The sequence below is a fragment of the Ochotona curzoniae genome, unplaced genomic scaffold (genome assembly GCF_017591425.1).
Source record: "Ochotona curzoniae isolate NIBS_2020 unplaced genomic scaffold, NIBS_Ocur_1.0 scaffold_4701, whole genome shotgun sequence".
Taxonomy (NCBI): Eukaryota; Metazoa; Chordata; class Mammalia; order Lagomorpha; family Ochotonidae; genus Ochotona; species Ochotona curzoniae.
The window spans coordinates 49,086,970-49,109,084 of NW_024467122.1; the positions used below are offsets into that span (position 1 = coordinate 49,086,970).

Sequence of the window (22,115 nt, forward strand, 5' to 3'; positions counted from 1 at the left end):
CCTGCCACTGCACATACTGGTAGATGCAGCTGCCTGAGCCATTGGTTTTCCATGCAGGAAATAAGAATTGAATTCCTGGCTCCTGGCTTCAGCCCTGGTTGTTACAGGAATTTGGGAAGTGAACAAGCAAATAGGAAAGCTGTTTCTCTCTGCCTCTCAATTAAATATTTAAACACACACACTAAAACAGGAAGCTGAAGTCTCCAGCTCCTCTATGTGGCAGCACCCCTCTTGGAGGACCTGGGTCTGCGTAACCACACACACGCTGTCGTAATGAGAAGGTTTAATGTGAACACCACACGCTGCATGAAAACATGATAGCCAGGAGGGAAGCCTGGGCTTGGCCAGGAAAGCATGAGCCACTAGGGAGTGGCACACACTAAGCCACATTTACAAAACTAATTTGGAACCTGGTGCAGGAAGAAGTTGGGGAAGAAACATGAAATAAAACTGGAAAAAAAAAAAAAAAACAAAAACAGACGTAAGTGTCCACATTCCCCCATTTCTTTCACCCATGTTCTCCATTAAGAACAAGTCAGACAGAGGAAACGTCCAGCCTCTTTCCCTAGAGTCTTTGTATTTATTACAGACTTTAGACAGAAGCCACATACAGGACTTAGATCCCTTCCTTTGTCCCACTCATCCCTGACAATGTCCCAAGGGAATGCTTGGGGCACAGGCGTGAACGTCCAGATGAGGCAAGAGAAAGCCTGGCTCACATATCTGTAACACACAAGGGCGTCTGCTTCTCCAAACAATTTCACACTTCGTCCTTCATTCGTGCCTTTCCAGACTTGAAAGCTGCAGCCACAGGGCTCTGTCGAGCTGGAAGACAGAGGAAGGCAGCCTTCTGCATTAGCACACTGTGGGTCAGCTACTTCATCCAGGACAGTCACACCGACAGCTCCAAGCAAGCACAAGGGGCTTGCAGCTGCTGGCTTTGCGAGGGGCAGCCTGGGCTTTCTCTCTCCCTCTTCCTGGCTGCTGCCTCTGAGTTCCACAGTCCCCTCCAGCCTGAAACAGCTGCTCAGAGGGGTGGCTGGCGGTAGTGGCGTGTGTGTGTGTGTGTGTGTGTTTGTGTGTGAATGAGTGAGTGTGATTTACTGTTCTGCTGCCACTGACTTGTCCCCGGGTTCTGGCTCGTCTCCGGCAGCTGGCTTCTCAACCTGTGATTCAGGAGGTATGAGACACTGGACCTCCTCCGTGCTGATGGCTACTTTATCTGGCTGCAGCCACCTCTTGAAATGTTCCAGGGTGCTGCAAAAGAGCAGAAGAAAGAGTGGCTGGATCAGACCTTGCTTGTTAGTTACTTAATCATGATCTCCTTTCCTCAAACCCTGCATCCCCACCCACCGCCCACGGTCTCCTACAATTATTTTTCACTTCTGACATGAGGTCCTGGGGCAGCTGTGTGTTTTGGCAGTTCTATGGCATAATTTACGCCCCTAGTGGGTTCTTTGGCCATAAGAAGCGCCTGCCCCCTTGGGAGGCAAAGCTTCTGAAGGCCTGCTGAGAACAGTTCAAGAGTTCTATGCTTCTGTCCTTTTTTTTCACCCCTTAAAACTGCAGAGGAAAGAATCTGTCCAGAAAATACTCACATAAATCCCAAATGATTAGTAAGGCTGAAACCTGAAAAGCTTTCAGTCTCTTATGCCTGAGAAATCCCGTCACACTGGTGGCACTCCTCTGCGCTCACTGGGCTTTGGTTTACTTTGGTTTGGATTTTTCAGACGGTTGCTTACTTATTCCATCCCGTAGCAAGTTCCTCACAACAGAAACAGCTGAGTAGCAAAGGTCCCCCACAAAGGAATGGCCACTGTGCCAGAAGATTCTCTTTTTGTTTATGTGACTATTAGGCTCATGGTCCCCTTTCCTCAGTACCCCAGATCCTAAACCCTAAGGCTATTAGACATTCATCATAAAAAAAACACAACTGGCCAAACTAATGTAAATCTCATGTTACATTGTTTAATAGCACAAAGTCTTGACCACAAGAGCACATTTTAGCTGTCGGCCAGCAAGAGAACTGTTTGTTTCGGAGAGCTGAATTTCTTCCTGGCCAAAAGCATACCTGGTGACCACAAACAGGAATTCACACATAAGTCTACTGCTTCTAACCAGGACTTTGAAAATACACACGTTGGATCTAGCACAATAGCCTGGTGAATTAATCCTCACCTTGCATGCACTGGGACCCCAGATGGGCACTGGTTCATATCCCAGCTGGCCCCGCCTCCCATCCAGCTCCCTGCTTGTGGCCTAGAAAGCAGTCAAGGGATGCCCAAAGCCTTGGGACCTTGCACTCACATGGGAGACCTGGAGGAAGTTCCTGGCTTCTAGTTTCAGATCAGTTCAGCTATGATCATTGCAGCCACTTGGGGAGTGATCTTTTCTTTGTTAAGTCTGCCTTTCCAATAAAAAAATAAATCTTAAAAAAAAAATACATGGGCCCGGTGCTGTGGCCTAGTGGCTAAACTCCTCGCCTTGAATGTGCCAGGATCCCATGTGGGTACAGGTTCTAATCCCGGCAGCTTCCCTACCGCCGGATGCTCCACTTCCCCATCCAGTTCCACTGTTTGTGGCCTGGGAAAGCAGTCAAGGACGACCCAAAGCCTTGGGACCCTGCACCCACATGGGATACCCAGATGAGGCTCCTGGCCTCGGATTGGCGCAGCACCGGCTGTTGTGGTCGTTTGAGGAGTGAATTATTGGACGGAAGATCTTCCTCTCTGTCTCTCCTCCTCTCATATATGACTGTGCAATAAAAAATAAGTAAATCTTTTTAAAAAATACACGTGTAGCTATCATCTTCTGGTACTCATCCTGGGAGCCCATCCAAACCTGAGGGTAGCGAGAGGAATAACTGACTCTCATGTCCACAGCTCAGGGGAAACTAGGGTGACGTGGACCTGTCACCCTCACTACCTCCCAACACACTCTTCCTACAGAATGTTCAGATCATTTCTGTACAGAGGGAGAAACATCATCATTTGGTCTGGATAAATACAGAGAAGCACGCTGATCTGATTTCTTTCTTTCTTTTTTTTTTTTTTTAGATTTATTTATCTTGACTGGCATCTTAACAGCCAAGTTAAATGCCTACTCTGACTTGTCTTTTAGTTTCATTTTCCCATAAATCTTTTGAAGTAACATTGTAAATGTTATCTCTCCTCAACCAGGTCTTTTTTTTTTTTTAAGATTTATTTTTATTGCAAAGTCAGATGGATAGAGAGGAGGAGAAACAGGAAGATTTCCCATCCATTGATTCACTCCCCAAGTGGCTGCAACGGCTGGAGCTGCACCTATCTGAAGCCAGCAGCCAAGAGCCACCTCTGGGTCTCCCACACAAGTGCAGGGTCCCAAGGGTTTGGGCTGTCCTCCACTGCTTTCCCAGGCCACAAGCAGGGAGCTGGATGGGAAACAGGACTGCCAGGATTAGAACTGGCACCCATATGGGATCCCAGTGTGTTCAAGGCGAGGACCTAAGCCGCTAGGTCACCACGCCGGTTCCTCCTCAACCAGTTCTAAGGAAATAACAAAAAAATGGATCAAAAACATCCTACTCCCACTCCCATCACACTACAGGTGTTTAATAAAAGCATCCCTTTAGTCTACATACATTTATTGAGTGGCTTAATTATGGCAGAAACTCCATAAGACAGCGGAGATTTCGAACTAAGGAGACCCAGAGCCAGTTGTGGGGTTCTTGCTACTTTCTCCACTGTGTTGCTTTCTTTCAAAGGCAGTGGCCCCAGTTCGGCCTAGCAGTTAACATGACTGTGTCCTGGGTTTGATTCTCATCTCCAGCTCTGGATTCCAGCCTCCTGCTAGGGCAGGACCTGGGAGGCAGTGCTGCGGGCTCCAGCCATGAGCTCCTGCCACTTCTGTGGGAGAGCTGCAGCAAGTCCCTCCTGCTGGCGTGGCCCCTCCTGTTTTTACTGTTTACCTTTTGGTAGTGAACCAGCAGATGGGAATTCTTCATCTCCATCTCTCTAATAATCAAATGGATAACACTTTCAAAAAAGCAAAGACAATGGTTTTGTCTTCAACTCTACTCAGTCTGTGACCAACATTTGCGGGGCATTTGCTTTTGGGCAAAAAGTGCTCCTTCTCGGGAATCTGCTGGGCCGAGAGTAAACAGAGCAACCTTATACCAAGACCACTCCCGTTCAGAAGAGCTGATGTTGACACCTAATCTGAGGACAGTGATGCCACTTTTTCTGAATCCTCCGGGAAAGAGAAGTGCCCTCAGCAAAGAGGGCTGGCACCTGGAACTGGGCTGGGGACAAAGTACCTCTCCTCAGAATCCGATCCATCCACAAAAAACTCGGATGCCAACTTCTCCTGGAGGAAGCGATCCCAGCACTCCTTCTTGGCTTGGGCAAGGGTTCGAAGCATGTCCTTCGAAGTCACTTCCTGGTTTAAGCCTTTGATTCTCCTCAGTTTCTTCTCTAAAGAAAAGAAAAAGTAGAGCTTAACAACAACAAAAAAAGGGCCAACTTAAAATGTCTCATAATTGCTAGTGAGCTCACCCATCCCCCTGCAAAAGGGCTCTCTGTTAAAGGACAGCTGTGCAGACAGTGGACAATCTTCTTTCTTTTTTTTTTTTAAGATTTATTTATTTATTATTTTATTTGGAAAGGTAGATATACAAGAGGAGGAGAGACAGAGAGGAAGATCTTCTGTCCATAATTCACTCCCCAAGTGGCTGCAATGGCCGGAGCTGAGCCAATCTGAAGCCAGGAGCCAGGAGCTTCTTCTGGGTCTCTCACGCGGGTGCAGGGTTCCAAGCCTTTTGCCTTCCTCAACCGCTTTCCCAGGCCACAAGCAGGGAGCTGAATGGGAAGTGGAGCTGCCGGGATTAGAACTGTCACCCATATAGAATCCTGGCGTGTTCAAGGTAAAGACTTTAACTGTTACACTATCGCGCCAGGCTATCTTTCTTGACTGCTTGAAAACAGTCTCGTTGCGGAGTAAATGGTTTTTCTTTCTGTTACTGCAAATGAAGTGGTTTGTAAACTTCACCAGAAAGAATTAGAGAAAGTGATGAGAGAGCCCATGGTTCGTTAGACACTGGGTCATTGACTTGATGAGAATTCAATAATAAGAGACCTTTAAGTTCTTCAGGTGGAATTAAATTCTTGATTAAAGAAAAAGAGTCTCCCACGCTTTTTTGTTGTTTTTTTCCCCCGAGTTCTCCAATTTGTGGCCTGGCTGTTAGATCCTGAGGATACACACAGATGCCCTGTGTCCCTGCACAGGGGTCCACAGCACTTCCGGGAACAGCGGTTCCTCTTTATAGGTTAAGTATAATTGCTGGACAGACTTCTCTCTTTGTGACAAAAGAGGGGACACTGTCATTTACCTTCTGCCAATAATTTAGTCTTGCTTTCAACTATAACACTTGGCTAAGTGACGGCTTTATTTATTTGCTTAAAGCTCAGAACAATAAAAAAAATTATTAGCAATGTGTCTTTTATTAAAAAAAAAAGCATTTATTTAATATATTTGAAAAAGCATAGTGATGAAAGAGAGGGAAGAAGAGAGAGATCTTCCATCCCCTGGTTTACTCCCCGAATGGCTGCAGCACACAGGGCTGTACCAGACCAAGGCCAGGGGCTTCATCTGGATTCCCATGTGGGTACAGGGACCCAAGCATTTGGATCAGCTCATGCTTGCTGCCCACGTGTATTAGCAGGGAGCTGGACTGGAAATGGAGCAACCAGGAATTGAACCAGTGTCTAGATGGGATGCCTGCATTGCAAGCTGCAGCTTAACCCACCAAACCACACCACACTGTCCCCACTCCTTTCATTTCTTACTTTCTTTTTTTTTTTTTTTAAATAGATTTACTTATTTAATTGGAAAGGCAGATTTATAGAGAAAAGGAGAGACAAGGATCTTCCATCCGCTGGTTTACTCCCCAAATGGCTGTAACGGGAGGAGCCAAGCCAATCCAGAAACAGAAGCCAAGAGCTTATTCAGGGTCTCCCATGCAGGTGCAGAGCTCCAAGGCTTTGGGCCATCCTCTGCTGCCTTCCCATGCCACAAGCAGGGAGCTGGATTGGTCAGCATTTGCAGGTAGATTAGCCAGTTGAGCCATTGTGTCCACCCGACTTACTTACTTACTTACTTAATTACTTTCTTTCTTCCTTCCTTCCCTCCTTCCTTCCTTTCTTTCTTTCTTTCCTTCCTTCTTTCCTCCCTCTCTCTCTCTCTTTCTTTCCTTCCTTCTTTCTTTTTAAAGGTTTATATACAGAGAGGAGAGACAGAGAGGAAGATCTTCCACGATGATTCACTCCGAAGTGGCCACAACAGCCAAAGCTGAATGGAAGCTAGAAGCCAGGAACTTCCTCCAGGTCTCCCACGTAGGTGCAGGGGTCCAAGGGTTTGGGCATCCCTTGACTGCTTTCTAGGCCACAAGCAGGGAGCCGGATGGGAAATGGACAGTCGGGATTAGAACCAGCACCCATATGGGATCCTGGCACGTGCAAGGTGAGGACTTTAGCCACTAGGTTACTGTGCCTGGCCCCTAACCTCACTTCTTTCATTTTTTTAATCACATAAGTTAACACTGATCAAAATAATAAACTCACTTCTACCCAAGAGCTCACCCATGGAAAAAACAGAAAAACAAAGTCCTGCAGTTGATCCATGTTAAATATTTGAGGAGTTTTGTTTTCTCCTTGAAAAACTCTTCTTTCTCATGTTTGGCTGAGTTTTTCATTATTGACCTTAGCAGCAGATGTTGCTGTTTTAGATAAGTTTATTTGGAAATAAGCTTAAATATCATGTTGTTTGGCCTTGGCTGGCATGGCAGAAGGTGCTCCTCTGGGAAGGGAAGGTCTTTGCCTCCATGGATGTGCTTGTTTCCTGGGATCACCGCCGTATAGACAGATACAGTGGCTGCACACCCAGACCTGTCCACCACAGCCTCCCGGGCCCTGCCACAGGCTCCCAGGCCCTGCCACAGGCTCCCAGGCCCTGCCACAGGCTCCCAGGCCCTGCCACAGGCTCCCAGGCCCTGCCACAGGCTCCCAGGCCCTGCCACAGGCTCCCAGGCCCTGCCACAGCCTCCCGGGCCCTGCCACAGGCTCCCAGGCCCTGCCAGAGGCTCCCGGGCCCTGCCACAGGCTCCCAGGCCCTGCCACAGGCTCCCAGGCCCTGCCACAGGCTCCCGGGCCCTGCCTCAGGCAGGGCCCTGCCACAGGCTCCCAAGCCCTGCCACAGGCTCCCGGGCCCTGCCACAGGCTCCCGGGCCCTGCCACAGGCTCCCGGGCCCTGCCACAGGCTCCCGGGCCCTGCCACAGGCCTCCCGGGTTCTGCCACAGGCTCCCAAGCCCTGCCACAGGCTCCCGGGCCCTGCCTCAGGCTCCCGGGCCCTGCCTCAGGCTCCCGGGCCCTGCCACAGGCTCCCGGGCCCTGCCACAGGCTCCCGGGCCCTGCCACAGGCTCCCAAGCCCTGCCACAGGCTCCCAGGCCCTGCCTCAGGCTCCCGGGCCCTGCCACAGGCTCCCGGGCCCTGCCACAGGCTCCCAGGCTCTGCCAGAGGCTCCCAGACCCTGCCACCGGCCCTGCCATAGCCAACAATGTGGCTCCTCTTTTATTCAGAGGATACATAAATGATCTTCTTCCCTGACTTTAGGAACAATTCCTGAAGTTTTAACTTGCCAAATCAGTCTTCATGAATCAAAGTCTTCCCTGAAGTTTCCCCCAACCCCTGGTTATAAGGCACCAACACGCCCTAGATTCTGATTCTTCAGCCGTCTCAGCCTGCCACTGCTTATCACCATTCAGCAGGTGTTCTGGCTCCACAGCCAAAGCTGCAAGCATCCTTACCCTTGTCTTGGATGGGTTTCTGAAAAATGTCATGTTATTCCCCTGCTTTTGTCATTATCCGTTACTCACGTTATTTCAAAGTTTTTCCTTCTAGTATCTCATTCATAAAATTCCTTGTGAGGCATTTCTTAACACTCACATAAGACTTCTTTTTAATATATATATATATATTATATATATATAACTTTGGGTCAAGCATGATAGTCTGGTGGCTGAAGTCCTCACCTTCAACGTGCCAGGATCCCACATGGGCACCAGTTCCAATCCTGCTTCCCATCCAGTTCTCTGCTTTGGCCTGGGAAAGCAGTCAAGGACTACCCAAAGCCTTGAGAGATCTGGAAGAGGCTCCAGGCTCCTGGCTTCAGATCAGCACAGCTCCAGTCATTGCAGCCACTTGGCACTTGGGGAGTAAATCAACGGACAAAGATCTTCCTCTCTATCTCTGCTCCTCTCTGTATATCTGACTTTGCAATAAAAAATAAGTAAATCTTATATATATATATATATATAATTTTATTATTTGAAAGGCAGAATGATGGATAGAGAGGTAAAGAGTAACAAAGAGGAGAAAAAGATCTTCCATCCATAGGCTCACTTCCTAATTGGCCCTAACAGCCAGGCCTGGGAAGTCAGGAGCCTAGAACTCCATCTGGGTCTCCCAAGTGGGTAGCAGGGCTCCAAATACTTGTGTCATCTGCTGCTGCTTTCCCTGGACACATTATTTGGGGATAGGTGGGGGGTGGATGGCTGGAGTGCAAATGAAAAGCCAGGACTCAAATCAGGACCTATAGGCCTGGCACAATGGCTCAATGGCTAACTCCTCACCTTGCAAGTGCTGGGATCCCATATGGGCACCAGTTCGTGTCCTGGCTGCTTCAATTCCCACCCAGATTCCTGTTTGTGGCCTGGGAAAGTAGAAGAGGACAGGCCAAAGCCTGGGGATCTGCACCTGCATGGGAGACCAGGAAGAAGCTCCTGGCTCCTGGCTTTGGATTGGCTCATTTCTGGGCAGTGCGGCCATTTGGGGAGTGGACAAGCGGATGGAGTATCTCTCTGTCCTTCCTCCCCATAACCCTGATTTGCCTTTCCAATAAAAATAAATAAGTCTTTAGAAAAAAAAATCACCCATATGAGATGCCAGCATCATAGGTGGTGGCTTAACCTACTACACACAACACGGATTCCCAGATTTGGTTTTGCAACCCATGTGTGGGTCTCATGGATATTTGCCAAAGGCCCAATGATCCCAAGAATGGCAACTTCGGCGCTGGACTACTACACCTTTTCTCTCCAGAATGGAATCTGCTGAGTGTCTTTCCTCTGTCTGGGGGTCTTCCCAGAGACCTGGTTACACTGTGGTCACAGGACAGGGCATGGTAAAGGTGCTCAAAAACCATTTTTAAAATAAAATGGCTAACAAGAGGCAGAGGCATCGTATGTTACCAGGCTCTCATTTCCAACAATCAAGGAAATGGAACAGTTTCCAACTCTGCCAATAGGAAGCTACAGATAGCTCTGGATGGTGTGAAACTGAATGCGTTTGAGCTATCTGAATATACTCCTAGAGAAAAGCAGTAGTAGGCAAGATTATTCCACATAATGCCCAGAAATAAAGCAGAATTTAAATGAAACAATCAGAGGCATGAGGTGACAAAAACTCTGTATGGTAAGACAGTGTTTGACAACCAACCTGTGTCTCCCAGAATTACATCTCACAGGAACACGTAGTGTGAACAGAAAAGAAATGAGGTTTGACATTAAAGAACTTCAACATGCTTTCCCTAAAACAGCAGCTTTGACACAAAGACAGAAGTCAGAAACACGTGACTTACCTAGGGATGCCAAGTACGCTTCTGAATCCTGCAGTGGGGCCCAGGGCTTCAGAGCTGGCTGCACCGGCAGGTCAGCCGCCTCCCTCTGGCCTTCACCTCCTGGGTAAGAGTCCACAAAGGAGTCTGAGAAGGCGTTGTTGACCCCATCGTCTTGGTCCGCATTTGGCAAACAGGAGCAGATCTCGGCCCAGAGTTCCCTGCCAGATCTTGTGGCTGAGATGTCGATGCTCTCAAACATTTTCATTTGGAATCGGAGCTACAAAACAGAAGCTCCAATTAGGAAGGGGCTGAGTTTAAGCATACAATGTAAGTCAGCAATACTTGGGTACTTATTTATACACTAAAGAATGACAATAGGCACCTAAGAAATTTAATAGGGCCAGGCACTGGGGCGGAGTTAAGCTGCTACCTAAAACCCCAGCATGCCATATGGACACTGGTTCGAGTCCTGTCTGCTCTAATTCCAATTCGGCTCCCTACTAGTATACCTGGGAAAGCAGTGAAAGATGGCTCAAGTGTTTGGAGTCCCTGCCACCAACCTAACAGACCCAGATAGATTCCTGGATCTTGCCTTCAACCTGGTCCAGCCCTGGTCATTGCAGGCATCTGGGGAGAGAGCCAGTGAGTGGGAGATCTCTCTGTTTCAAACAAATAAGTACTTATTTTCTAAAAAGGAAAAATGGAGGGCTCAACGTGGTAGCCTACCAGCTAAAGTCCTTGCCTTGCATGAGCCAGGATCCCATATGGGTGCTGGTTCTAATCCCAGCGGCCACGCTTCCCATTCAGCTCCCTGCTTGTGGCCTGGGAAAACCGTTGAGGACAGCCCAAAGCTTTGGGACCCTGCACCTGCATGGGAGATCCGGAGGAGGCTGCTGGCTTCAGATTGGCTCAGCTCCTGGCTTTGGATTCGCTCCTGGCATTGCAGCTGTTTGGGGAGTGAGTCAATAGATGGAACATTTTCCTCTCTGTCCTCCTCTCTGTATAAGAAAAAAAAATTTTAAAATAACTTTCCAATTAAAAAGATAATTTTTAAAATAAAATTTTAATATATTTTTTAAATTGGGAAGCCAGATATACACTGAGGAGGAGAGACAGAGAGGAAGATCTTTCGTCCAATTTTTTACTCCCCATGTGACCCCAACGGCTGGAGCTGCGCTGATCCCAAGCCAGGAGCCGGGAGCCTCTTCCAGGTCTCCCATGAGGGTGCAGGGTCCCAAGTCTTTGGGCTAACCTCGACTGTTTTTCCCAGGCCATCGGCAGGGAGCTGGATGGGAAGCAGGACTGTCATGATTAGAACCAGCGCCCATATGGGATTCTGGCACATTCAAGGCAAGGACTTTAACCACTATGCTATCACGCCGGGCCCAAAAATCATTTAAGAAAATAGAATGCTGGACACCGAAGGCAGAGGGGAGGGTGAAAAGGCAATTGGGTACAGAGTTTCTATTTGTAAAATGAGGAGCTTCTGGAGATATAAGTGAATTATGGCGGCATAACAATGTAAGTACCAGTAAACTGTAGGTACAAAAATGGTTACAATGTTAAACGTCACGCATGCGCAGAAGCAATTCTAGGAAGGTTCCGGTGTGGGCAACGAGCCTGTGCTTCTCTCCTTCCCTGGCCAGTTAAATTCTACCTTCAATATGATGCTGACGGGCTTGCATTACTCCCATATGCCTATGAATAGACAGTAAACATTGCTTGGAGAGGGTCTGTCCAAATACACAGACCCACCCCAAGCTTCTCACACAGACGCCGGGCTGTCTACCCCACGTATTGAAGGGTCAGAGACTCAACACTGAAAGGCAGGCAATTCCATCGCTTTCTATGATAATGAAAGCTCAGCAGGGTATCTAGCTCAAAAGCACAGTATGGGTAAACCGTGATTTCTTAACTGGAAAGCAGACCTGCGCCGCTCCCGAATACTTATTTTTACCCAGGACCAATGCTCTGAGTAGGCTGAAAGCATTCCAAACAGGGCTGCGCAGCAAGGACAATGCACAGGGCAGAGGGTGGGGATGGGGTCCTAATTCAACAGGCTTTACAGGTTATAAGTCCACGTTTCCGTCAAGAACGGCTTTAGGGATACAAAAATTGGGGTAAGGTCTGAATTGATTCCAAAAGACAGCCCAGGCGGCGCACAGGCCCAAAGCAAAAGGGATGCAGGTGAGGGCAGCCCTGGGTGAGCCGATGCCAGGAGCTACAGTCCACCGGCACTTGAAGCCGTCCCCCTGGCTCGCACAGGAAGCCCCCGGGCCCCCCGCGCTTTGGGGCGTCCAGAACCTCGCGGGCCACCCTGGGTCCAGATCCCACGCAGGCCCCGGTCGCTCCTGTCTCCAGAACTGGCTTGGCGAGACGAATCGGGGCCCTGACACCCTCTGCGCTACTCCGGGCTCAAGCCACAAGGCGGGTACAAAAGGCTGGGTACCCCAGGTCCCCCTCACCTACCACATACCCCTGCCCACGCCGGACTGCAGACGCCGGACTGCAGACGCCAGACTCTGCTCCGCAGCCGTCAGCCAGGAAGAAACGCGGAGAGGCGGAGACTCCGAGTGACGGAGCCTAGGACTCCACCAATTACCGTCCTCTCCGGCCATGTTGTGTAAGTGGATTGGTCAAACGGAGGCCGGGGCAAAGTGAAAAGCAGAGAGCGGCGGAGGGGCAGTGGTTGCCAGGAAACGGGGTGTCCGGCATGCGGGATTCCGCCCCTCTCTCCCCACGGGTCGGTTTCGTGGCGTGTAAAGCTTGGGGTTCTAGTCCCGAATCCGTTCATCCCTCCCAAAGCAAGTTCCCCTCCTTGGCAGTTTTCTGGGGGCAAGTTACCTGTCTGAAAATTTGTCCCCTTTGCTATCTGGGTAAAGCTCTTTTGGTGGCTTCTTTGCTTTCTCTCACTGGACGCAGTGCCAACTGGCAGGCTGAATTTCTGAAGCTTTGTCTCGCACGTTCAGTCAGGCGGTCCCCACGACCTCTCAGCAATTAAGTCACAGGAACAGGCACTGTCATAAGCTTGTGAGAACTTCATCCAGCGACTCTCTGGCCTCATGACTTGAGCTGTTTTCTTTGCCCTAGATTTCTAGGCATTTCGATACTCCCTGGATAAGGGTGCCATTGCCAGTGGGCACAAATAGCCCAATGCCCAGGGAGTTACGTTTACAACTTGAACTTATTTATAAATATAAAAGTTAGTATTTACTGATGCCCTATGTGTCTGATTCCTGCAGTTCAAACTGGATGCATTGATTTCTCCCTCTCCCAGGCTGCCCGCCTGGGAACCATGGGAAGCCAGCAAACAGCCCTCTAGTCAGACTGTTTCATTGCCGTGTATTCAACGTCAGCATGCTCGTAAATGTCTCCTTGGCTAGCCCATGCTTTTCATCAGGGACAATGTCTTTCTGAGGTTCCTGTCTGTACTCGGGGTCTGGAAAATGTTCAGAAATTGCTTGGGAGGTGTGTGTGTGGCAGAGTGAATTAAGCTTTCTGTGATGCCAGCAACTTGTATCAGAAAAAGGGTTATAATCTCAAACCATTCCCAAGCCAGCTCCCTGCTAATGTGACTGGAATACAGCAACAGAAGATGACACATATTTGGGCCCCATCACCTACCTGGGAGCTGGGACGAAGTTCCTGTTTCCTGGCTCGGCACCAGCTGTTGAAGCCATTTGGGGAGTGAACCAGATGATAGACAATCTCTGCTTTTCAAGTAAATAAGTATTTTTAAAAAAGAAAGATAGGGCCCAGCACGATGGCCTAGTGGCTAAAGTCCTTGCTTCAAATGCGCCACGATCCCATATGGGTGCCAGTTCTAATCCAACATCCTGGTCTGGGATGGTCCAAAGCCTTGGGACCCTGCACCCATGTGGGAGACCTGGAAGAAGTTCCTGGCTTCCTGGCTTCAGATTGGCTCAGCACCAGCTATTGCAGTCTTTGCAATAAATAAATAAATATTTTTAAAAATAAAATAAAGAAAGATAATGTTGTTCTTTTATATAAGGTGCCACCCTCATGGTGAATTTCTTCTAGTGCCATCTCTCCTCTGAGGTGCTATCTTCCCTTTGAAGCAGTTCAGCTCTGATGTTCTCCAGTTAATGGGAAGGTTGATGCCCTAAGGAGTGAGTTGGCCCTGAGGCTTCTCAGCACTTGCCATTTCCAAGCTTTGGGTACCACATACAGCAGGGAGTAGCATCTACAATCCTTCGAGTAGACTGGTGAGACTGACCACTTGCAAAAAAGACTTCCCTTCATTTTGCCTCTCCAGAGAGCTAACACACACACACACACACACACACTCTCTCTCTCTCTCTCTCTCTCTCTCTCTCTCTCTCTCTCTCTCTAACAATGCCCAAGTCAGCATTCACATTGTCAGCACTGCTGTCTCCTGAGCTGGACTGGACACTTGTCCCTTTTTTGGCGCCCTAGCAGCTAACTGCTTCCTTATTTAGAAAAATTCCATTCTAGAAACTAAAGTGAGTACAGTTCTTCCCTCTGCAGGCACTGGGGAAGAGAGGACTGAGAGATGTGACCAGGCTTGGGGATGGGGGCTCTCCTGTTAGGTTCTGAGCCTGGAGATGTGTAGGGAGGTTTGGGGGACACAAGTTGTGAAAGTGTGCAGCATCCTTGAGCCCAGTGTCCCTGCTGGTGTCAGGCAGCTTGTTCTCAGATACCTTGGTTTTCCTTGACCTGATGCTTTTCTGGGTCTATTTCCAGCTCTCCTGTGAATTTTATGAGGCACTAATATTCCCTCAGTAACCCCCTGTAGTCAAGTTAACTAGGGCTGGTTTCATTATTTTGCTTTTAAGAAACTTATTCACTTGCAGATTTAAGGATGTGAACATATGGGAAGCAAATGGGAACTCTCATTCTCATGCTGTCAGGGCAGTCTGTGCAGGTGCAACAGGTAAAAACATCACTTCTGTTTTAAATACATAGGCATCTGTAACAGCTTTAGTGGGATACATCACATACTATAGTAGCTACTCTTAAATGTACACTTCTTTTTTTTTTTTCATTAATTTACAGAATCTAGCAACTGTCATTTGGGTTTCCTGGTTGATTTGTTTGAATAAAGCACCTTTCAAGTGTCTCCACATTTCCAAGACACAGTGAACCACCACAGCCTTTTTTTTTTTTTTAAAAAAAGATTTTTAGATTTTATTGGCAAGGCAGATTTACAGAGACAGAAAAAGATCTTCCATCTGCTGGTTCACTCCCCAAATGGCCAAAATGACTGAGGTGAGCCAACACGAAGTCAGGAGTCTCTTTCCCGGTATCCCACATGGGTTCACCATCACATGGTCTTCAGCCATCTTCTGCTGCTGCTTTCCCAGGCACATAAGCAGGGAGCTGGATGGGAAGTGGAGCAGTCAAGACACGAACTCGCGGCCTTACAGAAAGCTGGCGCACCTCACCCCGACCCCCAACCCACCCTGCAACCGTGTGGCTTTTATATGGAGCAACCCCAAGTAACCCCAGGTGTGAGGGTGTCCGCATGGGATCATTTGGCTCTGCGCACGGTTCCTGCCCTCACTTGGTTTGATTCAAGTCACTCCCTCATTCACGCCCTCGTTCACGCCCTCCCCTCAGACTCCGCCTTGGCTCTGGGCCTCACTGATTGGCTGGTGTCGAGTGACGTATTCAGCCCGCGACCTCGCAGCCGCGGTGGCGGGGCTATGTGGCTGGGTGGTTGCCGCTGGCTTGGGGTTCAGGTGCAGTGGCCCTTCCACTTGCTTCCTCGTTACTTTACCAAGTCCTGCGTTGGCTTCTGGAGCCGAATGGCAGAAACACTGTCCGTCGAGGCCGAGGCCGCGGCCGCGGGCAGGCTCAGGACTCCCGCTGAACAAAACCGAGCCGCTGGTGAGGACGCTAGGGGCGACCCGCTCCCGGGGCAGGAGGCGCCGGCCGTGGTGCCGGCTCCGGGGAACGGGGAGCAGACCCCGGAGGGCGGAGAACAGGCCTCGGCTGCAGCCCTGGGCCCCGGCAAGCGGAAGAAGCGTCGGGGCGCCGCCGGGGAGCGCGTGGTGCCGCCCCCGAAGAAGCGGCGGACGGGGGTGAGCTTCAGCGACGAGCACTTCGCAGAGACCAGCTACTACTTGGAGGGCGGTCTGCGCAAGGTGCAGCCCTATTACTTTGATTTCCGGACCTACTGCAAAGGCCGTTGGGTGGGCCGCAGTTTGCGGCACGTCTTCAGCACCGAGTTCCGAGCCCAGCCCCTGGCTTACTACGAGGCAGCGCTCCGGGCGGGCCGCCTGCACCTCAACGAGGAGCCAGTCCGGGACCTCAGCATCGTGCTCAAGGTGGAGTCTTCACGGGGTTGGCCAGAGGCCGGCGAGGGCAGGGGACAGGGGTCCTGGGGCCAGCTGTGGTCAAGCGAAAGCACTGTCACTTGAACCTAGGTCTTTCTTCCAACCCTTCTTCCTCCTCCACCTCCGCAAGTGGACAGCGTGCCTGTCTGCTTGCACAGCCCACCCCGAAGTCTTGGAGGCGCCTTCCTGATTGCCACAGCAGCAACACTTGGAATTCTCATTGTTCCTTTTATGCGCTGTGGCAAGGGCACGGATTACTTCGTAACCCATATTGTCTGTGACTCCTGTGTACTGGATTCAAAGTTAAACGTTGTGTGTACTTATGACAGCTTTATGGGGTAGCTACTGCTACTCCTTTATACCTGGAAGGACACTAAGGACCTCACATCCTGTGTTCTGGGTAGCTGTCACGCAATCCATTCACCATTCAGCCTGAGCCTAGGGAGTTGCAGAGTTGCAAGGTGATGGGGACAGACCCAAGACTTGTATAGCCTGCTGCCTTAACCCCTTAAGATTCCATTGCAACTAACGAGTACCAGACACTCCTGTGTGGTAACACTGGCTCGCTGCCACAGTGAGGGAGACAGGATGATCCAGTGTTTGGAGAATAGATGGTTTGAATTCCTTGCATCCCAATATTGAAAGGTGCAGCAAGGGCCTGCCCTCAGTGGGACTTGTCCCAGGACCCTGAGGGAGCCTGTGACAGAGCCAGCTGTGGAGCCTAGGTCTCTGGACTCATCGGCCTGGTATTGTCTGCTCAAAGTCATGCTGTAACTGGTGACTGCTTTGTGAAGGTTTTCTTGTGGTAGCAGGTAAGGTATTCCTTGGGCCAATGTGTCCTGTGTCAGCGTCTGCTAACAGACAGCTCAGCTCCTGCTCACAGCCTGCTTGTGGGTCTTCTGAGGGGCCGCAGGTGATGGCTCAGTCATTGGGTCCCCGCCACTTCTGATAAACTAGCTAGACTTTCAGACTGTAGGCTTCTGTCTGCCCCTGCCTGGTGCAGGGATTTGAGGGGTGAACCAATGGGTAGAAGTTGTCTCTGTTTCTGATTTTCTTTCACTCTGCCTTTCAATTAAATACTTTTAATGTAATTTAAAATACATATAACCTTGGGGAGGAAAAGAATCTTGATATTAAAATTGTATCCGTGAACTACATTGAATCTATTAACACTAATAAAAGTTTTTAGAAGATTTGTTCATTTTTATTAGGCAGATTTACAGAGAAAAGGAGAGAGAGAGAGAGAAAGAGCTCCCATGCACTGGTTGCTCCCCAAATAGCTGCAATGGCTGGAGCTGAGCTGAGCCGATCCAAAGCCTGGGCTAGGAGCTTCTTCCAGGTCTTCCATGTGGGTGCACGGACCCAAGGCTTTGGGTCAGATTTCCCTGCTTCCCCAGGCCATGAGTTGGGAGCTGGATTGGAAGTAGAGCACCTGGTTCACAAACTGGTTTCCATATGGGATGCTAATGCTGTGCAGGCAGAGGATTAGCCAGTTGAACTATCACTTTGACCCCAAGACTAATAACAGCTTTTAAGAAGGGACTGGTGCTGTGGTGCTACAAACAAAACTGCTTATAGCTCCAGCATTTCATATGGGTGCTGGTTCAAGTCCCAACTGCTCCGCTTCCCATGCATCTTCACATTGATGCACCTGAGAAAGCAGTACAAGATGGCCTAAGTTCTTGAGACCATCCCGGCTCTTGATTTGAGCCTGGCCCAGCCCTAGCCAATGTGGCGTATTTGGGAAAGTAACCAGTGGATGGAGGATCTCTCTATCTGCCTCTTGATCTGTCATTCTGCCCTCCAAGTAAATAAATAAATAAATAAATCTTTTTAAAATATTAAGACTTTTTAGGGCCCGGTATGGTGGCCTAGCAGCTTAAGTCCTCACCTTGAATATGCCTTGGATCCCATATGGGCACCGGTTCTAATCCTAGCAGCCCCACTTCCCATCCAGCTCCCTGCTTGTGGCCTGGGAAAGCAGTCAAGAATGACCCAAAACCTTGGGACCCTGCACCCGTGTGGCAGACCCAGAGAAGGCTCCTGGCTCCAGGCTTTGGATCAATTCAGCTCTGGCTATTGCGGTCACTTGGGGAGTGGATCAGTGGACGGAAGATCCTCCTCTGTCTCTCCTGCTTTCTGTATATCTGACTTTCCAATAAAAATAAATAAATCCTTCTTAAAAATTAAGACTTTTTTTTTCTGTTGCAGACAGAAAAGTTTATTTGCGAAGGTACCAGGTGGGCAGGGAAGGGCGAGGACAGGGGAAAACACCTACAGAGAGAAAGCCGGGAGGTGGGGTGCCTCTCGAAAGGGAGGGAGAGACACCAATTAAGACTTTTTTTTAAAAAGATTAAAATATATTGCTTTATTGTGGAAAAAATAATTGAAAAGCAAAAATCTAATTTTACCATTAAAGTTTTTAGTGTGTGTGTATCCATGGTTTTAAAGAATGAGGTTATATGATGTGCCCTGCTTGTCTGGTTCTGGCTGTGCCGTGACCATTCACGCCAGGCAGGATGGGGGAAGCTGCGTGTGAGGTTGACTGATTGCACGTCTGCTGGCTGACTGGTTCCTATGTCTTTGACAGGACAATGATTTCTTGCGGAACACAGTACACAGGCATGAGCCACCTGTCACAGCAGAGCCCATTCGCCTACTGGCTGAGAATGAAGAAATGGTGGTGGTAGACAAGCCTTCTTCCATCCCTGTTCATCCCTGCGGCCGCTTCCGGCACAACACGGTCATCTTCATCCTAGGCAAGGAGCACCAACTCAAGGAGCTCCACCCGTTGCACCGGCTTGACCGCCTCACATCAGGGGTGCTCATGTTTGCCAAGACAGCCGCTGTTTCTGAGAGAATTCACGAGCAGGTTCGGGATCGGCAGGTGAGCCAGGCGTTATGTCCTGCAGGCCACTTCCTGGATTTACCAGTACTCTGACAAAAGGGCCTCATGGAGTTCTGTTACCTCAAGGGGGCCCTCCAGTTGGTCAACACCTGATATGCCAAAGATAGCTTCTATTTGGTCTTTGTAGCTGGCTTATGTTGCCTGTCTGAGTCACTGGCTGTTGAATTTTAAGACACTGGCAGACTGGGTAAGGTTTTCAAGATTGTAGAGAGAGCCGGCTTGGTGGAGAGGTTCTGGGCAAGGTGGAAGTGTTTAGGATAAAGGAGTGAGGGTGATGGCTGTGGTCCTGTAATTCTGAATTTGGATAGCATATTTGAATGTGTGTGGCTTATTAAGCACAGCAGATTCTGAGTGACTGAATGCTTACAATAGTCCCTCGGAGGTAAGAGCTTTATTATTTTGTTTTAAAAATGATGTATTTGAGGGGCCCTGTCATGGTAGCCTAGTGGTTGGAGTCCTCGCCTTGCATGTACCAGATTCCCATATGGGCACCGCTTCTAATCCCAGCAGTTCCACTTCCCGTCCAGCTCTGCTTGTGGCCTGGGAAAGCAGTGGAGGATGATTTAAAGCCTTGGGACCCTGTACCCATGTGGGAGACCCAAAGGAGCCTCCTGGTTTCTGACTTTGGATTGGCGCAGCTCTGGCCATTGTGGCTACTTAGGGAGTGAATCAATAGATGGAAGATCTTCCTCTCTGTTTTTCCTTCTCTCTGTATATCTGACTTTCAATAAGATCTTTAAAAAAAAAAAAAAGGAAAGATGTATTTTATTATTTATTTGGATGGCAGAATTACACAGACTTTTATCCACTGATTCACTCCAGAAGGCCCCAACCACGAATCCTTGGCCAGGTTGCAGTTGGGAGTCAGGAGTCTGGACCTTCTTTTAAGATTTATTTTTATTGGTAAGTCAGATGTACAGAGAGGCCCCTGATGTCACATTTTCTAGAAAGGTTAGTAAAATTTAAGGAGGTTAAGTGATGTGCCCTGGATCACAGATTTAGCAGATGTTAGAGCGGGATTTCCTCTTCTGTCAGACAGTGGTACACTCCTGCCTGTCAGCAGAGAATTTGGAGTTTTGACTTTGTGCTGACTTTCTCTCTTTTCCCTCCTGTGTAGCTGGAGAAGGAGTATGTGTGTCGAGTAGAAGGGGAGTTTCCTGCCGAGGAAGTGACCTGCAAGGAGCCCATCTTAGTGGTGTCTTACAAAGTCGGAGTGTGCCGCGTGGACCCCCAGGGCAAGCCCTGTGAGACAGTGTTCCAGAGGCTAAGCTACAACGGTCACTCCAGCGTGGTCCGCTGCCGGCCACTCACAGGCCGCACCCACCAGATTCGAGTTCATCTCCAGTTCCTGGGCCACCCCATTCTCAATGACCCCATCTACAACTCAGATATCTGGGGTCCCTCTCGGGGCCGTGGTGGCCACATCCCCAAGACAGATGAGGAACTGCTGCGGGACCTGGTGGCAGAGCATCAGGCAAAACAGAGCCTGGATGTGCTGGATCTCTGTGAGAGTGACCTGCCCACAGCACTCACGGCCTCCTCAGAGTTGGGCAAGGAAAGCATGCAGAAGTTGGCTACGGCTGCCCCGAAGACAGACCAAGTAGTCGTGGCAGCCCCTCAGGATCCAGAGCCAAGGGTCTGGACACCTGAGGAGGTACCTGCAACAAATGGTGCAGATCAGGTGCCAGACCCACTGTGTGCCGAGTGCCGGTTGCGGCACCAGGATCCCTCACCCCGGGAGCTGGTCATGTTCCTGCACGCCTTGCGTTACAAAGGGCCAGGCTTTGAGTACTCTTCCCCCATGCCAGCCTGGGCACAGGATGATTGGCAAGAAGACTGAGGGCTGAGCCATGGAGGGGTTGCTTCTTGGGTTGGGTCAGGTGGGCCTCAGGGCTGGAGCTGGCCCTGTGGGCAGGCACTGTGGAGGAACGGGGTTGGGTTCTGCAGGAATCGGCTCATCACTTGCTACCTCTTCCTGTCCCTCCAGCTAGAATTTGGGGACTTCCTGGTTTTTAAATATATATCCCCTTTTCTAATACCTGGTTTGATTTTTTTTTTTTCTTTTACCTGCTTGCTTCTACTGAGGTAAATTTCACATAACATGAAGTTTAACCACTTGAAGATGTGTAATTCAGTGGTATTTAATATATTCACAGTGTTAAACATCACATTTGGTCCTGGCACGATAGCCTAGTACCTAAAGTCCTTGCCTTGTAGGCACCAGGAACTCATAGGGGTGCCAGTTCATGTCCCAGTGGTCCCACTTCCCATCCAACTCCTTGCTTGTGGCCTGGGAAAGCAGTAGAAACAGCCTAAAGCCTTGAGGCTCTGCACCCACATGAGAGACCTGGAAGGAGCTGGCTTCGGATCAGCTCAGCTCCAGTCATCGTAGCTGCTTGGGGAGTGAATCAGCAGATGGATGATCCTCTGTCTCTCCTCCTCTCTGTATATCTGATTTTCCAATAAAAATAAATAAATCATGTGTATCATATTGCAAAGTCAGATATACAAAGAGGAGGAGAGACAGAGAAGATCTTCCATCCGATGATTCACTCCCCAAGTGACCGCAACAGCTGGAGCTGAGTCAGTCTGAAGCCAGGAGCTAAGAGCCTCTTCCAGATCTACCATGCAGGTGCAGGGTGCCAAGGCTTTGGGCCGTCCTTAACTGCTTTCCCGGGCCACAATCAAGGAGCTGGATGGGAAGTTGAACTGCCGGGATTAGAACCGGCGACCATATGGGATTCTGGCACATTCAAGGCAAGGACTTTAACCGTTACACTATCGTGCTGGGCCCTAGTACAATATTTTAAAGGTTTATCCAGTTTGTAGCATCCATCAATGCTTCACTCCTTTTTTGTGGCAGAGCATTCCATTGTATGTTTATACCGCATTTTGAAAAATTTATTTAAAATTTTGAATTTTATCTTACAATTGTATAGTCTGAGATTCCTTTTCCCCCAGGCAACCCCCAACTGATTTTTCCCATATTTTCACAACAGTATATTTCTTTGTAAGGAGTTAGAATTCCATCAATCTGCTATTTAGGTGTGCCTCGACACTGCTATATGCCACATTTTGTATATCCATTCATCAACTGATGGGCATTTGGGTTTCCACCTTTTGGTTATTATGTCAGTGAGCTACACATATTTATATGCACATGTTTCACAGGAATATTTTTTTCAGTTCTTTTGAATTTATATCTGTGAAATGGCTGAGACATATGGTAATTTCTGT

The 22,115-nt window shown here is 49.2% G+C and overlaps 2 protein-coding genes across 4 annotated transcripts; one reads left to right on the plus strand and one right to left on the minus strand.

The window, feature by feature from the left end:
* Positions 1-568: 568 nt before the first annotated feature.
* On the minus strand, positions 569-21,448 carry CCDC32 (coiled-coil domain containing 32). 3 transcript variants are annotated; one of them, XM_040969385.1, is made up of 4 exons: positions 21,444-21,448; positions 9,672-9,927; positions 4,295-4,451; positions 569-1,257 (listed from the first exon to the last, which is right to left on the minus strand). In XM_040969385.1, exons 2-4 carry the CDS (start codon positions 9,913-9,915, stop codon positions 1,101-1,103), a joined length of 558 nt encoding a protein of 185 aa, XP_040825319.1. In that variant the 5' UTR covers positions 9,916-9,927; positions 21,444-21,448; the 3' UTR covers positions 569-1,100. The 3 variants fall into 3 exon arrangements, with proteins under 3 accessions (XP_040825319.1, XP_040825317.1, XP_040825318.1); XM_040969383.1 differs by lacking the exon at positions 21,444-21,448 and having other exon boundaries at positions 4,295-4,473; positions 9,661-9,931; XM_040969384.1 differs by lacking the exon at positions 21,444-21,448 and having other exon boundaries at positions 9,672-9,930.
* On the plus strand, positions 15,351-20,989 carry RPUSD2 (RNA pseudouridine synthase domain containing 2). Its single transcript, XM_040969382.1, has 3 exons — positions 15,351-15,961; positions 18,561-18,857; positions 19,996-20,989. The coding sequence occupies exons 1-3, from the start codon at positions 15,440-15,442 to the stop codon at positions 20,716-20,718; spliced, it is 1,542 nt and encodes a 513-aa protein (XP_040825316.1). The 5' UTR covers positions 15,351-15,439; the 3' UTR covers positions 20,719-20,989.
* Positions 21,449-22,115: the final 667 nt, after the last annotated feature.